The 24,562-nt window shown below is 32.1% G+C and overlaps 2 protein-coding genes and 1 long non-coding RNA gene across 10 annotated transcripts in view; 1 reads left to right on the forward strand and 2 right to left on the reverse strand.

Moving 5' to 3' along the window:
- LOC127726384 (uncharacterized) overlaps nucleotides 1-24,562 on the forward strand; it is a 205,871-nt gene that overhangs the window by 39,803 nt on the left and 141,506 nt on the right. For 7 of the 8 annotated variants that reach the window (XR_007993513.1, XM_052233775.1, XM_052233776.1 and 4 more), the window contains exon 1: nucleotides 22,102-22,206. The exons of the other annotated variant lie outside the window; for it this stretch is intronic. The gene's annotated coding sequence lies outside the window, so the exon portion shown is untranslated. Of the gene's footprint in view, nucleotides 1-22,101; nucleotides 22,207-24,562 lie in introns of those variants that run through there. 8 annotated transcript variants of the gene reach the window in all.
- On the reverse strand, nucleotides 609-13,986 carry LOC127726467 (uncharacterized). Its single transcript, XM_052233844.1, has 5 exons — nucleotides 13,912-13,986; nucleotides 12,307-12,428; nucleotides 8,880-9,034; nucleotides 7,543-7,601; nucleotides 609-1,173 (listed from the first exon to the last, which is right to left on the reverse strand). Exon 5 carries the CDS (start codon nucleotides 1,170-1,172, stop codon nucleotides 609-611), a length of 564 nt encoding a protein of 187 aa, XP_052089804.1. The 5' UTR covers nucleotide 1,173; nucleotides 7,543-7,601; nucleotides 8,880-9,034; nucleotides 12,307-12,428; nucleotides 13,912-13,986.
- On the reverse strand, nucleotides 11,017-11,780 carry LOC127726421 (uncharacterized). Its single transcript, XR_007993533.1, has 2 exons — nucleotides 11,451-11,780; nucleotides 11,017-11,288 (listed from the first exon to the last, which is right to left on the reverse strand). It is a non-coding gene; the product is annotated as an uncharacterized LOC127726421 (long non-coding RNA).

The raw sequence follows: 24,562 nt of genomic DNA on the forward strand, positions 1-24,562 counted from the left end.
TGCTTACCCTTCCGGAGCACCTGAGATCACCCCCTGTTTCTGGTGGGGTTCGTGTTGCTCAGTCTTTAGTTTTCTATGGTGTGTATTGTGTACTGTTGTTTGTCTGTTTGGTTTATTTTTTTTCTTTGCCTTGGTGTTTTCAGTTTATTTTCGAATTATGAGTTTGAATGTCCCTTTGGTATCTTTTGCCTCCTTTTACTTAAAACATTATTTTGTTTGATTCATAATCAATAGCTTTAACATCAGCATCATACCAAAAACTGATTTTCACTTCCTTCTCTTTTCTTATTTATTATTTAGATTAAAACTTTCTAAATCATACTTTGGTACTGACATGATTTATAGCAAATCTTTCTTATATTGTTCGTTAACAAATTTAAAAATTGTTTAGAAACTAAGGTTTCAACTTCCTAAGACAAAGTTGACCTTAGATTGATTTGGAATTTATTTTTAGGTCCTTTTTGGTCATATTGCTCTTCAACTGTTTCGGTTCTTATACATACTTAGCTTTTTAATATTCAGCTTTCCTGATGAAAGTAAATTCAGAAAAGGCATGAAATTTATTAAGTGTCTGTTTTCATTGTTTTTAACCAAGGATAAAAGTAAAATTATGATATAAACTTTATCATATTTGACTTACAGAAATATTTTTTATTTTTCTCATCACATGACTCTCTATCATCTGAATTTTCACCTGGCATTGACCATTTCTGATATTCTGTCTCTTGTTCTTTCCCCCAACTTGCACATGCTCCATGACTAGTTTGTTCATGATGAGATGGTGTCTCATTATCTGTATCCTCTAGATCAGTAGAATGACTGTATAACATGCTCATTGTTTTAGGTTTTGTAGTGACTGTATAAGGAGGTCTACCATGTGATGAACAATTGTTTGAATATTCTGAAGTACATGTTTCTGAATGCGAAGATTGCTTGTTTGAATGTTCTGTGGTATTTTGATGCATCAAATTATGGGTATGTGATGGCCATTTGTTTGAATATTCTGTACTATTTTCCTTAAAGGATTTACTCTGTAATGATCCCTTGTTCCATTGTTTTGCTGCATCGACCTGTTTTTTCCTATGATAAGCTACTCTCATATCCAGCTCTTTATAAAACTTTTCAAATGCTTCCACTGCTCCTCTCTTAGATATAAACCTCACAAAGATCATACTGAAATGATAGAGAACTATTACAGTAGTTATAAGATAATCCCTGACATGAGAGAAACAGTTACTTGATAATACTGAAAACCCCTGGTGAGTTGTTGAATTATAAAAATACAGCTAACCACTATTACCTTAAGACTTTAAACTTTTATCATATTTTGTTACTTCTGTACTGTATTCTCACTTTAATTTACTAAATTCTTCAGGGATAGTAAAAACATGGAACTATTCTACTGAAAACCATTAAAGAATTTGAACTACTATCCTGTTTTACTGCTCAAAAAAAAAGTAAATCTGAAGTACAACATTTTTTTTCAATCACCATTAAGAAATGGTTGATTGATATAATGTATCTCGATCTCAAAACACTTGTGACATGTAATTGTACATATCTAGCCTACCAGAATAGTTGTCTGAATTGTGATTTAACCAATTATGGGTATGGAATCAAACAGGGGCATTTCTTGCAAAGCAGGCGATGATTATCCTATTGATGCATCTAGTCTCCTTCCTTGTTTGGTTTTACTTTGAGTTGTATCTTCCATTGGAACACCTTTCAACTATTGGTGTCTCTAATTTATATAGTGTTGTAGTGCATAACTCTCTAAATTCATATTAAAATTCGAATTTGAAATAAAGGTTAAATGACTTGAAAATTTTGGCAAACTTGATGTGTCGGAATGACACGAATTCCATCTCTCGCAAAAAAAGCCATGTTAAGGAGTGGAAATTTGAGAATGAATGTCTGTATAACTGTTATTAACGAAATTTTCAAAGTCCAAAACCTGTAATTTCAGCACAAATCAGTGGAGCAGAACCAGACGTAAACTCAATTTCTAACTCATCACACATATTAATCAAAGCACCAAAGGCGCTATAGGCAGTTAATTAAAAAAATCAAAGGTAAACTTGGCAGAAGTTAAGATGAATATAGTGGAAGAATGGATGAAAATATTTTTCTCTAATTCTTCGTCAATTTATCCCTTTCTGCACCCATTGTATAAAAAAAATTTAATCAACGTGTGGTTCGTTTGATCTCAGTTCTTCATTGGTTAAAATCCGATTATGACGTCGAATTTACTTGCTTTCCTCTGAATTTCCTATTGTGACGGCATGAAAAAAGGCGACCATGCCTGATGACGTCACATAGAAAGAACACATCTTTTTACAGATCATTCGAAAAGACGGAATAAGTTTGCCTGCATATTGTTTGAAAATCATTAGAGAAACAGATTCCACCACCAAATCTCGTGTAATACGATATTTATCCACTCTCGACAGTTAAATTTTAAATATCTAAAACGCTCGGCGAGCCTCGCGTTTTAAATTTGAAAATTTAACTGTCTCGAGTGGATAAATATCGTATCACACTCGATGCAGTGGTAGAATCTATATATCTCAGCTATTTCTCAAGTATCAAATAATGTTTGTACTGTAATGTTTCTGCTATCCAATCCTACCACTTTCAAAAGTTATTTCCAATTTATTTTTTAAAGATTTAATGTCTGAGATTATGCACATACACTGTCGCATGTTAGGGGAGAGTTTTGTGCCAGCTAACATGTTTAACCTGCCACATTCTGTATGTACCTGTCCATAGTGAGGACCCAGTAATTTGGTGATTGTTGATTGTTGCTGTATATCATATTTATTTTTCATAATTGTTTTGTACATAAATCAGGCTGCTTTAGTTTTATTGTTTTACATTTGTCATTTCGTGGTCGTTTATATCTTACTATGCAGTATAGGTTTTGCTAATTGTTGCAGGCTGCATGGAGGAATATTCTTTTCAGAATAATAATTTCAATTATGGCGTCCAACAGTGGTGTATGGTTTAATTCCACTATGTACTAGAGTTTGAATATGCCATATTAGTGCTTTTAGTTGGATCAGCTGGTGCCACTATGCACAATTATCAAATCATACCTGAAACTATCTGAAATGGTGTAATTTTCTTGTATACTAGTATTACAAGAAATGCTGATGTTGTTATAATGGCCTAGCAATGATGCAACATATATTTTTGAAGGCTGTACGGTTGCCTGTAATTGCTTACATCCACTTCATTTGAATTTTGGTGGATAGTTGTCTCATTGGCAATCATACCACATCTCCTTATTTTTAAAATAATTACACATGTCTAATCTATAATAAGCTATTAACACAACGTAATGTTTTGCCTATTTGTTATTTTGATAATGCAAATGTTACACTTAAAATAGTAATACTTTAACATGTAAGTGATATTAAAAGTCAATGAACCATGACTGAAGGTACAAGGCTAAACAATCTCTATGGAAATGAAAGGTGCCAATGCTTGTTCAACTGCAAACCAAATACCATTGACTTTTCATAAGTCGTTCCCTTTAAACAAACCTTAACACAAATTCAATTTCTAAGTCAATGAACCATAATGAGGGGGTGGGGTTATATAATACCCATGGAAATGAAACTTTTGAATACCAATATGTTCGCATACCAAATAGCTTTGACTTAAGATTACTGGTAATTTTAAACTGACATAATCATAATAATCACAAACTCATTCATGTAAACTAAGTAAAAGTTTCAAAGTCAATAGATCATGCATATGACTGAGGGGTGAGGACCAAATATCCTCTATGGAAATGAGATGTACTAATGCTTCTACACCTACATGCCAATTATCATTGACCTACCACTATTGGTTTCCCTAATACTAACCTAATCGAAAACTAATAAATGAAATTTCAAAGTAACATAAGTTTCCAAGTAAAAAGAGCATGATTCAGGGGGCGGGGCCAAATAATCTCAATGGAAATTAGAACTGAAAAAGTTTATACAACTGAACACCAAATATCATTGACCTACCACTAGTGGTTCCCCCTAAACTGACCTAATCACAAACATATACATGTAAACTATGCAAAGTTTCAAAGTCAATAGACCATGACTAAGGGGGTGGGGCCAAATATTCTCTATGGTAATGAGATGTGCCTATGCTAACACAACTACTTACAAAATGTCATTGACCTACCAGAAACCAGACCTTATCACAAAATCACAAACTAATACATTGTTGATTCCGCCAAAACAGCATGCCTATATATATATATATATGTCTCACTTTTTGACTCTGTCAAGGCAAGACAAAAATTGCAACAAATTTAATACAAATATTTTGTCCATCTTTTTTTAATATTCTTCATTTCTTAGATATATCAATGCTGCGTTCACACATAATTCGAATTCGATTTACATTATTAACTGATTTGAATTAGTTTAATACGCATTCGAAACGTTTAATGTCCAAAAGTAAATTCTACTTGGAATTGCAATACACGTCAAAATCGCTTTACTGTGAATGCAGGGGTTAAAATTAACATTTGGTACTGGACAGTCCAGGACCTTTGACACTCCAAACTGAAAGGTCCACAACCTAAATTCCAGGTCCTGCTTTTACTTGAAATAGTTCATAACTCAGTAAGATACTTTAATGTGCTTTTGGTGTTAAGTTAGCTTGTTTCATTGTCAGTGTCACTGTCGTTTTACATGTTTAATAATAAATGTAATTGTCTTGTATATTAATTTATGAATTCAAATAATCTTTTTTTTTGTATTAGGAAGGCTGAGGGAGGCTGAGGGTATCACTGTGGGTGGGTGTGTTGTCTCAACAATTGATTATTTATTACTAATTATACCATTATATTAAACAGTTCAAATTCAAAACTGTTTAAGTGTATCATATCTAGTTGCACTATATATTATATTAGCTAGTTCCTCTGTGAAAATAAAGTAAGAAACTTCCAGATTTTTATAGGCCCTTCAAAATTGAGAAGAAATTACCTCATGGAATTGTAGTAATATGTTTAAACAATAAAAACATCTACATGTAATATCAATATTTATTAATGATAAGGAAAATACTGTCACATTTTATTGGTTTTTGACATGAAAATTTGTGAACTAAAAGTAATTTTGAGTTTCTGTATAAAATATTTCCTGCTTTTTCTTTCTTTTCAATATATCTTTGGTTTTCAATTCTAGAGTTTATATTTCATCATGATAGATGTATTTTGTCTCATGCCTGGAATTATTATATTTTTATTGTATTTGATCGGCAAACCCGGAATTACCCTTATCCGCCCCCGGAATTAGATCCGGTATTATAATTGTCTTCATTTCCGGTTTATGGCATCCATTGTTTTTCAATGTTGTTTTTGTCAGTCAGATACGATTTACTCGGATTTACACATAACATGTTGGCGATTTTCGGTATAAAGCTAGCGGTTGAACAAAATGATTATTATCAGAAATCACCAAATTTAAAACGTCCTTGATTTACGTTTTGTCGACGAAGTTAAAATTACCGCCAACTGAGACTTCAACTCCGTGTCATATTAGTCACAGCCGTTATACAATATTCCTGCGCTTTGTGCCATTTGGCAACTGTAAACGACTTGTAATTAGAGATTTTCGGCGATGAAATAATTCATGCAATTGTTCTTTGACATCTTGGCCAAAAGCACAGGGGATAATAAACTACATAAGGATTTCTATTGAGCACTACTTCCTATGTGCAACTTCAAAACTTTTGGGTGGTTTGACGATCATTTAAGGTTTTTCTGGTCATATTTGTTGTATTCCAGAATTAAAAGTATGAAAAAAGTGTTCAATAAGTTATAAATAACATAATAGCCAGCCAGATAATAACAATGGCACATATTTCAGCATTTATTGGGTAGAACACAAATCTAGGGTGCTCGCATAAAGCAGCTTAACTGCTTAAAAATTAGCTCAATATGCAAAGGTGTTTAGAAAAAAAGTCTGTATAACTATTCGTTGCGGAATGACGGAACGACGGAATGACGGAATAACGGATAAGATTACATGTGAAACTATATGACCCTGACAATTTTGTTGCAGGGCAATAAAAATGGTTACCATATTCATATACTTTCTTCATGTCCCAGGTCAGTGGTTGTCTTTAATCACAAATGTTTTATTGTAGAGAATTTAGTGGTATCGCAAGATCTTTCACAGTCTCTACAATTTTTGTAGACTTTTTGTGATTTAGATTAGAATCTGAAATATTCTACTTTTGTTGAAGAATATGTGACAATATAGGTAAAAAAAAAATTTATTGTTTACAAAAAATGACGATCATTAATTTATCACATTCAAATTTTTATCAATCCCTATAAATTAGCAATGTGTTTAATGGTTTTGGTGGAAGAGTTGCTCAAATAGGTGGTATTACATCTTACAGTCTATTCAAACTATTTTTGCAAAAAAATCTGCTCAATCAGGTGTTAGGGGCTGTCTTAAACATGCACTAAAGTGAGAGTTTGTTTTTTTTGCTCTGTGTTGAAAGCCTTACTGCGACTTTAAGATGAGGAACAGTAATAAAAGCACTGTTCCTTTGCCTTTTGTGCTTTTTGCTGGGCAAACTGATTTTGTGACATGGATGGATACCCCGTATCCTTTGTTTTTCTATTCTATTAAATTGGATCAAACAATCTGATGAAATTATCAATAGAGTTTTCATATACCAAATTGTTCATTCTTAATAGTTTTTAAAAGATTGGACAGTTAGGATGATCTGAAAGTGTCTTCCTGTAATCTTATTGCCAATTTTAACACCCTATCCTTTGATTGATTGATTGTTGGTTGCTTAACGTCCAGTGCCCTATCCTTAGATAACTTAAGCTTAGTGACAGGCTTTGAATCAAGAAATATACTGAAAGATAAAAACTGTGGACCTTGAATCCAAATAGAACAATATCATTAAGTTGGGGTATCTTTTAAGGTTGTACATAACACTACAGGGAGTTAACTCTGTAAAAATCAGCTGAACATTTTAATCACGTTCTACTGTTAAGGAAATATTCTTCTCAATGATCAAAATTAGTGTTTGTCAAACTGCTATATATCCAATGAAATATTTCTGATAAAGTGTGTGGTTCAAGTTTTTTGAAATTTTTACTTTTTTTGTCAAAGGGTCAAAGTAATTATTTTGTCAAAATTTTATAAAATTTAAATGAGCCAGCTTAATTTTAGTCAAGGTGTTTGGTACCACCTTAAGCCTTGTTTTTAATAAATCTGATAATGTGAAGAGATCTTGATACAACTTAGGTCACTCCAACGAAAGCATCAGCATTGCCATAAGTGGGCAAAGAACCCATGACATTTTGAGGATAATACAGATGTTACTTAATCAGAAAAACAATGTTAATAAAAATGTAATTCATTTAATATAACATATTGTTTGTCAAGGATAAGGGAAAAACAATGTTAATAAAAATGTAATTTAATCTAACATATGATATTCCAAAATTTAGCAAACAGTCTTTAACAAATGGATAGTGGTATACTATGAATTACCGTTACTTACCCTGGAGTGAAATGAACCTCTCTGAAGTCATTAATCCTATTGAACTTCTCAGCAACAGTCTACAAAATGACAGTTTATTGGATTTTTATTACATTTATTAGTGTCTTTGTTATAGCAATGAAGGGCCATAAATCCTGAATAATCTTGGATATAGAGCAAAGAATTTATACACAAAATGTATCAATCTTTAATAGAATGTGTTATATTTTTCATTTGTATTGAAATTTATGACATCAACCCTTCTTGTCATAGTGTTAAATCTGGACTGTTAAGAAACTCTGGACCCTTAACAAATGATTCATATTATATATATATAAATATGTAGGACTCAGAGTTGCGATGGGGATGCTGAAGTGCGATGGTCACGCTGAAGTGTGATGGTATGCGCCGAAGTGCGATGGCCCTTCGCTGATGTGCGATGGTTCTGTCACTGATATGCGATGGTCTATTAGACACATGATGGCTAGTTTAAAACTTAGACGTTCAACTATTATGATTGCTTGATTTTTTATAAGTTGGTATATGAATACAAAACATGCATTATTTTCTCCAGTTGCAGTACACCGGTGATGTATCTTATTCCTTGTTATTAATCACATCAACCGTATACAGTTTTCGCTTAATTTGTTTCGATCTGACTAAGAAGTATTTCCATTTCAAACAATTACCACACTTCTTTTTTAATCATTGCAATTTGTACTTCTTTAAAAAAAAAAATAGAAGCGTCAAGTTCTGAAAGGTTGAATGAACGGCTGCTTTTTTTATCTAAGCTATTTACAAAGTATAATGTACACTACAAAGTTACAGTCAGTGAGGACTGGAAATTCAATGACTGTTTTAAATTAAATGGTTTAAACTCTCCATGTTTTACATAAAGAAAAAACGAAAAGCTACTTCTAACAAACAAATTGATTTCTACATCGAGATGTGAACATGAAACAAATTGAAAATCTGATTTATGTATAAATTCATCACACTTCAGCGTAACCACCATTGCACTTCAGCGTAGCTATCAACAATATAGCGTCACAAGGTCACAATCGCACTTCTGAGTGATCAAAAACTCACACAGGTGGTTCATTATCTCTAGGATACCATAGGTTATAACACCAATATGAACCTGCTATTACTCATTATTTATTACATTATACTGGTACCTCAGATGATGTTCTCCATGATTCATTATCTCTAGGAAAACATCCATATGAACCTGCTATAACTCATTATTTATTACATTATACTGGTACCTCAGATGATGTTCTCGATGGTTCATTATCTCTAGGAAAACATCCATATGAACCTGCTATAACTCATTATTTATTACATTATACTGGTACCTGAGATGATGTTCCAGGTGGTTCATTATCTCTAGGATAACACAGACTGTAACGTCCATGTACATCTGGTTTTAACTCATTATAGCAGGAGTCATTCTCTGTTGTAAGACTTGATGCTGATGTTTTTACTTGGCAACCACCATCTTCTTTCTTCTCTTTAAATGTTTAATGAAATTTTAAAAACAGTATATTATTGTTAATTGATTATGTTTGATAATCTTAATGGTAAGCTTCTAAATTGATATTTCTGACATGCTATATAAAGTTGTAAGTATGTAATATTGTATGTATATAACTAACAATTATTAACAGCTGTAATATTTATATGTCATTACTAGTGTTGAAAAGGGCTTGAATAAGATACCTGAGTATTTGATGTTTTTATATTTTTTTTTTTTTATCAAACTTGAACTCCATTTTGTTTTTAATAACAACATCCATTTTCCTATTTATCAAAGACCATTACTTTCTGAATATTTGAAGTGAAAATCATAAATATTGAATTTGACCTCTATTTTGTCATCAGTAACGATATACAAAAAATTTGAAAAGCGTTGGTTGAAGGGTTCATAATATATTGCACTGAAACAACAAAAAGCAACTTTCCAATCTATTTAGGACTATTACATCTGAACGGCAATAAACAACTGCGCCATGAGCGCATGATACGCCCGTCGTCTTGTGTGTGAATTTTTATGCAATAAGCATAAATAGTTTCTGACATACGGCGTGACATGCGAAAACCCTCTTTTTTTTTACAAAAAACTCAATATCTCTAAAATAAAATTTTGAATCAAAACCAAAAAGCATACAGATCTTTAGATTAATATTACTAAGAAGTGTGTAAAATTTTAAGCAATAATCATAAATCGTTTTTGAGATACGGCAAGACATGTGAAAACCCCCCTTTTAAAATAAAAAATTTGTAAGGGTTCCGCGGAACCCAGTGTCTCGCCTACTTTTTGCTGTTAATCACAGGCTCAACAAAAATGAGGAAAAAAATTAATAAAAATATTCCTCTCTATACTATCTTTTGATTGTAAGTAGCTTCTGTCCAAGTTTGGTAAAAATCCAGGATAGTTTATGAATCTAATAAATGTTTTAAAAACTTAAACTGCAGACTGTATGTAATGTTAACTGGAAGAAAAACTAAGTCCATTTATAAGTAAAATACGGAAAAAATGGAACAAAATTTCCTTCTAGATACTAGCTTTTAATCATAAACAAGCTTCTGTCCAAGTTTGGTACAAATCCAGGATAGTTTAAGAAAGTTATTAAAATTTCAAAAAGTTTAACCACAGAGTGAATGTAATGTTTCCTGACAGAAAAACTAAGTCCATTTATAAGTAAAATACGGAAAAAATGGATTTTTTTTTTAACAAAATTTACTTTTGAATATTATCTTATGATCATAAACAAGCTTCTGTCCAAGTTTGGTACAAATCCAGGATAGTTTAAGAAAGTTATTAAAATTTCAAAAACTTTAACCACAGAGTGAATGTAATGTTTCCTGGCAGAAAAACTAAGTCCATTTATAACTAAAATACTGAAAAAATGGATTTTTTTTTTTACAAAATTTACTTTTGAATATTATCTTATGATCATAAACAAGCTTCTGTCCAAGTTTGGTAGAAATCCAGGATAGTTTAAGAAAGTTATTAAAATTTCAAAAACTTTAACCACAGAGTGAATATTTGTGGACGCCGCCGACGACAACGACGACGCCGACGGAATGTAGGATCGCTATGTCTCGCTTTTTCGACAAAAGTCGAAGGCTTGACAAAAATCAATATCTCAAAAATAAAATTTTGAATCAAAACCAAAAGGCATACAGATCTTTAGATTAATATAACTAAGAAGTGTGTAAAATTTTAAGCAATAATCATAAATCGTTTTTGAGATATGGCGCGATATGTGAAAAACCTCTCCCCCTTTTTTTACAAAATACTCAATAACTCAAAAATAAAATTTTGAATCATCACCAAAAAGTATACAGATCTTAAGGTTAATATAACTAAGAAGTGTGTAAAGTTTTAAGCAATAATCATAAATTGTTTTTGAGATACGGCGCGACATGTGAAAAACCCCTCCCCCTTTTTTAACAAAATACTCCATATCTCTAAAATAAAATTTTGAATCATCACCAAAAAGTATACAGATCTTAAGATTAATATAACTAAGAAGTGTGTAAAGTTTTAAGCAATAATCATAAATTGTTTTTGAGATACGGCGCGACATGTGAAAAACCCCTCCCCCTTTTTTAACAAAATACTCCATATCTCTAAAATAAAATTTTGAATCATCACCAAAAAGTATACAGATCTTAAGATTAATATAACTAAGAAGTGTGTAAAGTTTTAAGCAATAATCATAAACTGTTTTTGAGATATGGCGCGACATGTGAAAAACCTCTCCCCCTTTTTTTACAAAATACTCAATAACTCAAAAATAAAATTTTGAATCATCACCAAAAAGTATACAGATCTTAAGGTTAATATAACTAAGAAGTGTGTAAAGTTTTAAGCAATAATCATAAATTGTTTTTGAGATACGGCGCGACATGTGAAAAACCCCTCCCCCTTTTTTAACAAAATACTCCATATCTCTAAAATAAAATTTTGAATCATCACCAAAAAGTATACAGATCTTAAGATTAATATAACTAAGAAGTGTGTAAAGTTTTAAGCAATAATCATAAATTGTTTTTGAGATACGGCGTGACATGTGAAAAAAAACACACACCTGTTTTAGTTACAAAGTCCCGTAACTCAAGAAGTTTTAATCTCATTTTCACCAAAAAGTATACAGATCGTTTGACCATCATAAGAAACAACTATGTTAAGTTTAATGAAATTTGGATAAGTCATCCTCAAGTTACGGTGCGACATGTTTACGCCGGACAGACAGACAGATAGATGGACAGACATACGGACGGACACCGGACATTTGTATACCATAATACGTCCAGTCAAAAATTGACGGGCGTATAAAAATGAGGTTAGTCAATATCGAACTTGAACTTCATTTTGTAATCAGGAACAACATATTAAAAATTGAAAAGCATTGGTTAAAGGATTTATAAGATATTGCATAGAAACGACATAATTTTAAGCCAGTTTCCAATCCATCTTGGACCATTACATATGAACGGCAAGAGTGAAGTCAGTCAATATCAAACTTGAACTTCATTTTGTAATCAGTAACAACATATTAAAATTTGAAAAAGCATTGGTTAAAGGGTTCATTAGATATGGCAAGGAAACTGTTGGTATCTGGGATCATCCCTTGCTGTCATAAACATTTTGAAAGAGATTATCTTACAGACTCAGAAATCAACCAATCAAGGTACTGGATTTTGTTTGTTGAGCACAATTTAGCACTGTGAGTAATAAGTTAAGTTTAATATCCATAAGCCCTGGTGTAATACCTTGATCAAATAATGCTCCAGCAAAACGAACTTTTATTAATCTTCCTCTGTGACAGGTATCATTTATTGTTCTAACACAATCTTCTGCATGGGACAACTGTCTGAATTTAACAAAAGCAAACCTGAAAGAAAAAATATTTTCAGAATACATGTTTACTAATTGGTCATATGTGATTTGATTATTTCAAATAAGAATTTCTTTATTTTTTTCTGTCTGAGTCTTTAAGATTGTGATTGATTATTTTTTACTTACTAATTTGGTTCTTTTCTTGGTAGGAATGTTCTAGAAAATGGTTCCCTTTGTTTTTTTACCTTATTTCAAAATCAGAATGACAAAGGTTTTACAATAATATATTCATAAACCATCTCCTTTAACTTCTGAGCACAATGAAATCATATTTGTCATCCATTTGAAAAACATCATCCTCAAAAGCCAACCAAATGTGACATCATGACGACACCATGCATCAAAATCTTATTTTTTAATGTTTGAGATATAATACACATACTGGAAAAATTTATACATCTAAAAAGGATTCAGTAATCCCTTAAACATTGTATGGTATATCAATAAAACAGACATTTCAGTGGAAATGCAGAATCATTTTTAAGACTACTGGCTCTTAACAACCTGAATCACTCACGACAAAAATATGCCATTTTGATATTCATTTTCACATTTTTGGTCATGTGACGTATCTTTATATCTTACCTTGATGATAATTTATGCTGTTTACAGTTTCTATCAATCTATTACAGTTTTTAATATATCAGGTCAAGATGCTAAAATTTGTCCAAATTGTCATATAAAGGGCAATAACTCATTTTAGGAGTCACCTGAGAATTTCATTAGCAATGAAAGAGAGTTAGATCTTGACTTTCTGAGCATGCCAGTAAGATTTTCTCTTATGTGGTTTTAAAGATACAAGACAATTACTTTTATCAAACTGTTATGTTCTTCTTTTAGCCATGGTTGAAGTGTTGCTTTTTTGGCAAGGACAAAAAAGATAGGATTTTATACTAGATACCCAAATGATCCTTCAGTGTGAGGTTTTTTTTGACAGGAGATGATTTTTTTTAAAGTTTACTACAACAGACAAAGACAAGGATGGACGTTAAGTGATGGCAATGACTCATGTGGCCCATAGGGCAAAGCGAGCTTAAAAAATTTGATACGATTTCCAGGAAAAGCATTTCAAAATATAGTTGCAATTCTTTGTAATATCTATGTGCAGCTTATACTCCTTATCAGCAAAACATTTCTTTACAATCAGGGGCTCCAATAGGGATGGAAAATAAGTGTATTTGGTATCAACTTTTTAATTACTATAATGGCAGCAATCTCAGCCGCAGTATAAAACAATATAAGGTAAATGAGTACAATTTCAGGGTATCAACCTATTATTTACAAGGGTGAAGATTTCTGAAAAGTTTGAAAATAAATAAAATAAATAAATGATAAGTGATTATGATAATTCATACAGGCACATCAAGTCATCGAGATAAAATAGTGGAGAGTTGTCCACAAAATAATATTTTACACAGCAGTTTCATCTTTTCTTCTTATTCAATAAAACTAAATCATATATTAAACTAAGTACCTACACTTTTCTTCTGTCATCCTTATTCGTTCGTACTCTCACAATCGTAGGGTGAAAATCTCTTACTAATTCTTCAACATCAGCCTTCAATATATATATATGAAAAAAATATCTTAATAGGAAAAGCAGTGAAATCAATATATAAAAATTTCTCTTAAAAAAAATTAAATCCAAAAAATAAAACTATAACTTGATCTACGACTCATTTAATTGATGTACACCTTACACTGATTCTATCAATCAAAGGTTGTTGATCATTCATTTAAAGGAACTGAAAATTGGGACCTCAATGCTATTCAACTTTGTATTTTATTTACCCTTTTTAACCTTTTTGATTCGAGAGTCACTGATGAGTCTTTTATAGACGAAAGATGTGTCTGTCGTACAAAATTTTAATCCTAGTATCTATGATGAGGTTAGCATGAAAACAACTTTGGTTACTGCATCATTAACTAAGGTCAAAGTCACATGACTTTCATTGCACAGCCATTTATATCTTAATTAAATTGATTCTATACACCATATATAGAATTGCCCTAATCACAAGTAGAATGTGTCCATAGTACATGGATGCCCCACTCGCACTATCATTTTCTATGTTCAGTGGACCGTAAACTGGGGTCAAAACTCTAATTTGGCATTAAAATTAGAAAGATCATATCATAGGGAACATGTGTACTAAGTTTCAAGTTGATTTGACTTCAACTTCATCAAAAACTACCTTGACCAAAAACTTTAACCTTAAGCGGGACAGACAGACAGACGGACGGACGAATAAACGGACAGACGAACGAACGGAGTCAGACCAGAAAACACAATGCCCCTACTACTATCGTAGGTGAGGCATAAAAATCTAACATCCATCTTATAATCCTTAAAATGAACTAAAGACATGTTTCTATGGATATATCAACTAAGGGACTGAAACTGAAACCTAATTTTAATAACTGGATCATTATAAAAGGTCATGGTCAGGTGACTCCTGTCAGATAGACATGTCTAGCTTGCAATGATTATATAGACCAAATACAGTTGACATATTGCTCATAGTGATTACAAAACAGACCTACACAAAATAACAAAATGTAGCACATTAAAACCATGAAGATGGTTCAGAGTCACATGAATTCAGGCACACTGATATTTAAACCTTACAACACATGCAAATATAGCTGATAAACTGATATAACCTCAAAAACTTTATGCTTACTGTCCTTGAAGCGAGAAAAAAGATGCAAATATAATTTCCCAAAAAGGTTAAACAGGATTTTTGATATGATACTGCAATACATGGTACCACTTAGCACCAAATACATAGGTCTCAAAAATATTTGTCCTTGAAGTTTGAAATGAGAAATGACTTATTGTTATAAAGAACAGTCTTTGGTGGACAATTCATTTTATCCCATTAAAAGGAAATGACCTTCCCTATATTCATAGATATCTTTTTTTGTTTATTTTTAACCTGTCTATCAGAGAACTAGATACTTTAAAGACACCAATGGCCATTCTTCAAATCTATTGAACCTATTAAATCTCCTTAAGTTCAGAAGCAATCAGCTGGTTATTTAGATTCAAGAATTGTAAAGAGAGTGCAGCTGGAGTCATCAACTATAATTTCAAAAGGGGGATTTACCATTTCCTCAAGGTTTGATAGTATTTGGTAAATCTTCTTCTTTCTTTACTGTGCCGGGCTCCTCTGGAGCATTATCACACAAATGGACTATATACTGTTCAAATCGGAGTCATGTGAGACAGGTTAAAAGCTGGATAAAAACAAGTTGGTTTTTGGAAGCTATATTTGCTGATTCTCTCCTTGAAGAAGTCAAGAGAATCAGCCACGACCATGGCGTGTGGCATGGAGTTCCAAAGGACTATACCAGCGGGGAAGAATGAGTCCAGGTAGCTTCTGGTGGAGCAAGCTACTTGCTGCAACTTCTGTGTGTGTTCCTTGGTTGCTAGGTGAACCGGCTGTAGCGATAGTGATGGTATTTCAATCAGTTGGTTGACGACTCGAAATATCATGGTGCAGCGGGCCTTATATCTTCGTGACTGCAGGCTTTCTAGATTAAGTTGTTGGAGCATTGATATTACAGTGCTATCTCTCCTGTAGTCACTCATGATGAATCTGGCTGCATGTCGCTGTATAGAACATATACAGAATTCTTCTAATTCCTTTTTATCTGTAAAGGCAGTTTTAACCCTTTCGCCGATGAGTCCCGGTTTACCGGGATTCACGCTTCAGACAGCTGACGAGGAGTCCCGTTTTACCGGGATCGGAATACCTCTTTTATATTTCCCGCTCAAAACAGTGCAAACACGAGTTATCTTTCTTTGTTGAATACCAGGATGAAAGTGTAAACATGGCGCTTCCGTTTGTTGAAAACCGTGTCAAAATCAGAGGAAATTTACGGAATTTACGAGAATTTAAAATGAGGGAACATTTTTTTTGAAAGAATATGGAAGAATTGAAACCAAACTAGTACACTTTTTTGACATAAAATGTCGTTTCATGTACAAAACACTTGAAATGGACATCGTTCAGTGTAAGGAATTTGTACAGCCTCATTAAATTTTTCAAAATTTTGCCGTTTTGGGTTAAAAAATTACGATTTTGGGTCAAAAAGTAGAATTTTGAGAATTTCACCTAGATAATGCCGAAAATTTGAAAATTTGAATATTTTATGAAGAAAAAATTATCAAAACATGAACAAAACTGTGAACATGGTGTTAGTGAATAAAATAAAGACACAAAATACTACAGACAAGTTTTTATTGACATTTATTATGAAGATCTCCCACTTGAGTAATAGTAGCCAGGGAAGCCATCGTCTCAGAGTAGCTTCTGTCTGGGTAGCTATCGGTGAAAGGGTTAAGCAATAGTGGCCATGTGAAGGTATACATAACTGCATAATTCCGACCTTACAAAGGAGGATGCAGTATAGTTTCAATTGGTCCTTTGGTCCCCCAGGGGTTTTTTTTTTGGTTAAAGTATATGAAAATTATTCAAATATCAATGAATTCTGGAGGCCAAATGAGACAAAAGCTGACATAGGCCCTTGGGCCAGATGATCTAAAGAGGTGAAAATATGATGTGCTATTGGGTTCAATGGAACCTTTGAGGCAGAGCACAATATTAATTATTTGATATATAAGATTTACCTTTGTCACAGATTCTTCAAGATTTCCAATATACACCTCTATATCTGTAAATATAACAAGAGGCTCTCAAGAGCCTGAATCGCTTACCTGTAATTTTTTGCTTAAATCTTTCATCAATGATTATTTTTGCTTTTCAATATATATTAATGAATGGCTTAAAACTTCCATTGAAATGTTCTTTGTATCTGTCATATTTTCTTCAAAATCAAAGAAATGCATTTTACCCCATGTTTCATTTTAGCCATAGTGGCTATGTTTCTTGACGTACAAGAAAATAAAATACAAAATTTATACTAGATACTCTGAAACTCATTCAGCCCAAGTTTGGCTGAAATTGATTCAACATTTCAAAGGAGAAGTTTTTTAAAGTAAGCTAACTAAATGAACAAATTGTGAAAAATTGATTTTAAAGGGCAATAACTCCTTAAGGGGACAATTGACAATTTTGGTCATCGAACTTATTTGTAGATCTTACTTTGCTGAACATTTTTGCTGTTTACAGTTTATCTTTATCATTAATAACATTCAAGATAATAACCAAAATCTGCAAAATTTCCTTAAAATTACAAATTAAGGGGCAGCAATCCAACAATGGGTTGTTAGATTCATCTGAAAATTTCAGGGCTGACAGAGCTTGGCCTAATAAACATTTTTACCTCTCATCAGATTAGCTCTAAATGATTTGGTTTATGAGAATTAAGCCAAAAATTGCATTTTACCCCTACGTTCTATTTTTAGCCATGGCAGCCATGTTTTTTTATGAAACAGAAAATAAAACACAAACTTTATTCTAGATACCCTTAGAATCATTCAGCTTAAGTTTAGTTGGAATTGGTTCAGTAGTTTCAGAGGAGAAGAAGTTTGAAATAGTTTACACCAGACGGACTACGACGGACGCCAAGTGATGGCAAAAGCTCACAGTTCCTTCAGAATGGTGAGCTAAAAACAGGAACTTATTGATAAAACATCTAACAACTAAATGGGTGATATATCACAAATAAAGATGAAGTAATATTATTATGGTTTCATTTTTTTTCATTGGTACTAATTTTGGGATTGAAGAAAACTTGCAATTCCGTAGTTATTTGATTTAATTGAACATTCAAATTCATGGTTCACCTAAACCCACGAAATACCAAACATTTTTTTATCATACGAATATTTTAAAATGAATCTACATGTAAAAATATTTGATATGTTTGTTTAAAGTTCCAGCTGAAAGTTCCCAAAAAAAATAAAAATATTTGTTTACAGCAAAATAAATGTAATAAAATTAGGCAATATTTCATACAGCAAAATAAATGTAATTAGGTAATATTTCAGATATATTTTCATGAAAGTTTGTACACTGGACGACATTTATGCAAGTTACTTTGATATTAATATGATAGTTAATATAATATGACATTACATGATAGTATGCATATACATTACCATTATTCTGATTTCCTGGTTTCTGGTTTACCAACAAAGACTTGTTATATTCAATACATTCCTCATTTACTGAAGAATTATCTATCTTGGAAGATGCGTCTGAATCTGTAAGTTTTTCTTGAAATTGTACAGAACCTTTCACTGTAGTGTTGGGAATATTTTGTGAACTACATGGTGTTGTGGCATGCCTCAAATCACTTTCAATCTCTATTGGTGTAACTGGTTGTGGTGAATTGGATGTAACCGACTCAAAATCATCACCTGGAACACCAAGTAAATCCTTCATAGACTTGGAAAAGCTATCTGGAAAAAAGACAAAACATTTGACAATGATCAGAATGTTGTTTTCTATATCTCAATTAACTATGTGGAATTTTATAATTTAACTGATGTGACAAAGCTTATATAAAATGGTTGATTGATTGATTTGCGTTAATGTTTTATACCTCACAAGAAAAAAAAATAGCTTATATAAAACAGTTGATTGAGAGTCTGCTTTATGACCTATAGTTGTTAATTTCTGTGTCATTTGGTTTCTTGTGGAGGGTTGTCTCATTGGCAATTATACCACATCTTCCTTATTTTTATAGAATATAATTCATGACTAAAATCTCTTTTTTGTTGATCTTGTATTACTGATTATTTTTTCTGTTTAAAGTATCTCTCTATCTTCTCTAATTTTGCCCAAAACACAAAAAAATGTGTAAACAAGAGAGCACACACTGAAATGTCTCGCCTGCTATACTTATCATGATTGAATTTATGTTGAAAGTCTGTAATATGAAGGATTTACTACAAGTATCACATAATCATTATCAACTATCACTGAAAATGAGGTCAAACCTAATAACATTCTTTATGTGCCTGGTTTTTTTTGGGTTTTTTTTATTGGTTTTTCGTATATTATTTTGTTATAAACTAGGCAGTTGGTTTTCTTGATTGAATTGTTTCACATTTTTCATGTCGAGGCCTTTTATAGCCAATTATACAGTATGATTTTTTTCTCATTGTTGACGGCCGTATGGTTGCCTATAATTGCTTACATCCACTTCATTTGAACTTTGGTGGATAGTTGTCTCATTGGCAATCAAACCACATCTCCTTATTTTTATATCAAGGTCTGATGAACTAAGCCCGACAATTAGGTACACCTTACAACCATTCCATACACAATCTGATTAAAACACAGATACTGTGTCTAAGTTTGGCTTACAAGGATCTGAAATTGCTCCATTTTACTTTATGTTTTAAAGACCTTTAAAGATCCTCTGGTTTTGTTACACACCTTTATACATTTGAAGGTTGAAATTTCATTGGCGGATGTAATTATTACCAGAACAGAAAGAATAAATGGGGAATGTGTCCATGGGACACAGATGATGCCCCCGCTTGCATACGTTATAAAGGGACATAACTCAAAAACTGTAAAAGTGACGCTACCCAAATTTGTACTCGATCTGAGTTTTGTGGTAATAAGCATTGTTTATAAGTTTCATAACATTTGGTTGAGGCAAACAAAATAGTTAGAGAACGGAAACGAAAAATTCAGCAATTTTTCCATTCGTGAAGGGGCATAACTCTAGAAGGGTAAAAGTGACGCCACCAAAATCAAACTTGATCTGTGTTTTGTGGTAATTAGCATTGTGCATAAGTTTCATAACATTTGGTTCAGGCAAACTAAAGTTAGAGAACAGAAACAAATATTTCAGCAATTTTTCCATTTGTAAAGGGGCATAACTCTAGAACTGCAAAAGTGACGCCACCAAAATTCAAACTTGATTTGTGTTTTGTGGTAATAAGCATTGTGTATAAGTTTCATAACATTTGGTTGAGGCAAACTAAAGTTAGAGAACGGAAACGAAAAATTCACCAATTTTTCCATTTGTAAAGGGGCACAACTCTAGATTGATAAAAGTGACGCCAACAAAATTCAAAAGTGATCTGTGTTTTGTGGTAATAAGCATTGTGTATAAATTTCATAACATTTGGTTGAGGCACACTAAAGTTAGAGAACAGAAACCAATTTTTGGACGTACGGACGTACGTATGTACAGACGGACAAGGGTAAAACTTAATGCCCCCTCCACTACTGGGTGTTGTCAGATCCTTGTATGCACAGTTTGAACACAAAATCTGTATTTTAATCAGGTTGTTTCCATACACCAGATGTATTGGTCCTATTGCTAATTATACTTGACAAACTAACCAAATTGCAAAAAATAAACATTATCCAATAAACCATGAAGATAGGGTCCAGGTCATATGAACCCTGCCAGATAGACATGTACGACCAACACCAAATAGTTGACCTAATTCTTATAGTATCTGATAAACATGACATAACCACAAAACTTAACATTGACCGATTAACCATGAAGATGAGGTCAATGTCATATGAACCCTGCCAGACAAACATCTATACCTTCACAATCATTCCATACACCAACTATGATTGACCTATTGCTTATAGTATCTGTATGCAGATAAACTGACAAAACCATGAAAAATTATTAATGACAAATAATCCATGAAGGTCATTGAAACCTGCAAGAAAGACATGTACACCTTTGATACAATCATTCCATACAACAAGTAAAGCAGCCCTATAATAGCTGAAAAGTAGACCAAAACACAAAAACTAAACATTGTGCAATGAACCATAAAAATGAGGTCAAGGTCAGATGAAACCTGCCAGCGGGACATGAACACCTTATAGTCATTTCATACACCCAATATAGTTTTAAAATAATAAGCATATAATAACACAAAAATTAGTAGATTTTGTCTTATGCTGATCTGTTTTGCTATTCAAAGTTTCTGATAAGCTATTAAAGTTTTCAAGATAATAGGCAAAGATGAAAAAAATTGATAAATTTCATCATTTAAGAGCAATTAACCCAGTAAAAATTTCTCTACCAGTTTTCGAAGAAAAGGGACAGTAGGAAGATCTCAGCACTGAACAGTTTTGCTGTGTCAGATTTTTCCTAAATCTAAGATCTAAGGAGGATTTTATATAATAGACACAATTTGTATTTGCCCATTATTCTATTTGTAACGATGTCAGCTATGTTGTGTTTGCAGGCGGACGACAATGTAGGCCAATTGATGGCAAAAGCTCACATGGCCCAAAGTACAAATATACAATAATAAAATTTGTTAATAAAACTAAATGATAACACACAAAAGAATTATTGAAGCAAATATTGATATCTAAGAAAAAATTCCAATGTAGAAGTTCATATCTATCGCCATTTGGTCTTGGTGGATAGTTATCTCATTTCCAATCATACCAATTCTGACTGATCTTTATATAATATGCCTTCTAATATTTTAACATTGAATAATTTAACACATTTCAACAATAGGTCTATTGATATTTTGTGTTGTTTTATCATCATGCTGCAATGGTAATAAAAACTATATCATGTATATATTTGTTCATCTTTTTTTACACTGATGTATGACTATTGATATTTGCTGGTCAATGCCTTGACATTTTCCCCCAAACAAACTGTAGAAATGTTCATTTAATTGATTTTTTAAAAATAGATACAGGTCATATTACCATAAAGTGATTTGAATTCTAAATATAGTAAAGGGTATTTCCAAGTGTAGTTTACAAGGACAGTTAATTTATTCCTGACAAATTTTGTCTACTAAATGTAAAATATTGACCAGAAAACAATAAGCAGATTAAGCTCAGGTTAGTAAATACTTCTGTTGTATTATTTCTCTTTCATTTTTACCTTTTTTAATTTATTTTTTTACTATATCTAAAATTGAAAGTTGACAACCTCTCTCGATGTCAAGTAAACAACATATAAATAGACTACAGTCATAGTATAATCCTATTCTCTTACAATTCTTAAAATTTTATTGCCAGAACCAAGATAAAGTTTTAAAGAAAATATTCTTAAATCTTCCAACCCTTTTCCTAAAACCAGCTTGTGAATTGCTGATGAGGTTATACTGATCAACAAAACACAATAATATATTAACAAATGTTACTGTTATACTTTTTAACTGAAGTTGACAAGTTTAAATTATGATTCAAAATATTGAAACTAGTTTTGTCAAAATGTAACAAAGATTTTCATATTGCTTATAATGTCTGTCCTTCAATTTATGTAACCTTCAAACTGACCAAAATTGCTAGACACTTTTCAAAAATTTCTGTTCCATTTCAACTGGCCTCATTTTCACAGAGCAAGTTCTTCCAATTACATCTTGAATCCTTTATTACACACTTAATGGACAAAGTCATCATCTTTGCATTAATTAATTGAATTGAAGAAATATTCAAAGGTTTAAGAATGTTCATTTGTCTTAAATCTAATTCAATTGCATTGCACTTTTCAACCACTGCATATTGGATGATATAGAGTGAGAGATTCCCAAGAAGATCCAAAATCAACAATAACATATATATATATATATATATATTATTTGCTGTATACCATCTTTTCCGCAAGTTTATTGTTTTCTGTTTGGTATTGAATTAATAATTAAGATCCATTTTGTTACATCTGGTGATCCGTTTATTTGGCAATAGCCATGGCAGTCAGCAGTGTTTAAGAACATCCATTGTTCGACCTGCTAGTCAAATGCGTTTTGTTAAAATATTCTTTTTCACTTTTTTGGCCTTTTGGAAAATGTTGTTTGTGCTGTATTTAGACCCTCTACCAAGAAATTTCGTTTTGCATGCACATGTATAAAAATTGCGCTTTTTATCCAAGGCAATCATAGGTTTGAACGTTGTTTTCAATTTAGACTTGTTTATATTTTTTCGTTTGGGCTTGTATTATATTTGCCTTCGGGTTTATTTAATCCGTACATTCTATTTCGACTCTTCAAAATTCAAGAGTCTATCCTAAATTGAGGTAAATTATATGGCCTTCCAAATACCGTTTCGGTTCCTAACATCACTGAAGAGACATTAATTGTCGAAATCCGGATATGGTGTACCAATTTTTGCAACTCATGTTTGCGGTATACCATCTTTTCCGCAAGTTTATTGTTTTCTGTTTGGTATTAAATTAATAATTAAGATCCATTTTGTTACATCTGGTGATCAATTTATTTGGCAATCGCCATGGCATTCAGCAGGGTTTCAGAACACCCGTTGTTCGACCTGCTAGTCAAATGCTTTTTGTTAAAATATACTTTTTCACTTTTTTGGTCTTTTGGAAAATGTTGTTTGTGCTGTATTTAGACCCCTCTACCAAGAAATTTGTTTTGCATGCACATGTATAAAAATTGCGGTTTTTATCCAACGCAATCATAAGTTTGAACGTTGTTTTCAATTTAGACTTGTTTATATATATATATATATATATATATAAGAAAATTAATAAAAGATAATAACAGTTTCAATTCATCACTTTTACTAGCGCTTTCACTGCTTTTACAGATCTTCAGATAATGTGACTTGTATACATTAGTGTTATACAAAACAATTGATTGACGTTAACAATAGTATGACGTTAACAAATACAAGGGAGACTACTAATGTCATTTAAAAAATTATATATATATATATATATATATATATATGCATGAAAAGAAATTAAGTAGAAATAAAGGAAGAACCAATACTACAAAATGTACATTAATGGACGTCCAGTCTATTATTAAAAATTAGCAGAATATAGAGATTGCATTGGGTATTCATACTTTTAAAATTTTTACTGTAGGATAAAAAGAGAGACTGCAGATCGAATTAACTGTATTGTTTGTTCTGTTATATTGAAGTTTTTCCTCTTTGGAGTTCAGACAGAGAAATAATGTTGTATGATTTTGTATGATTTAATACAGAGTAGATTGTCAACCTTACTTCATTGATGGTTCTGATCTTCTGGAGACAGTTAGACCAGTTTTTATACGACCGCAAAAATTAAAAAATTTTTCGTCGTATATTGGTATGACGTCGTCGTCGTCGTCTGGCGTCGTCCGGCGTCGTCCGAAGACACATTGGTTTTCGCACTCCAACTTTAGTTTAAGTGAAGGGATCTCCATGAAATTTTACCATAAGGTTTAATTCCACGAAAGGAAGGTTGGGA

The sequence above is a fragment of the Mytilus californianus genome, unplaced genomic scaffold, assembly GCF_021869535.1.
Source record: "Mytilus californianus isolate M0D057914Y unplaced genomic scaffold, xbMytCali1.0.p SCAF_17, whole genome shotgun sequence".
Classification (NCBI taxonomy): Eukaryota; Metazoa; Mollusca; class Bivalvia; order Mytilida; family Mytilidae; genus Mytilus; species Mytilus californianus.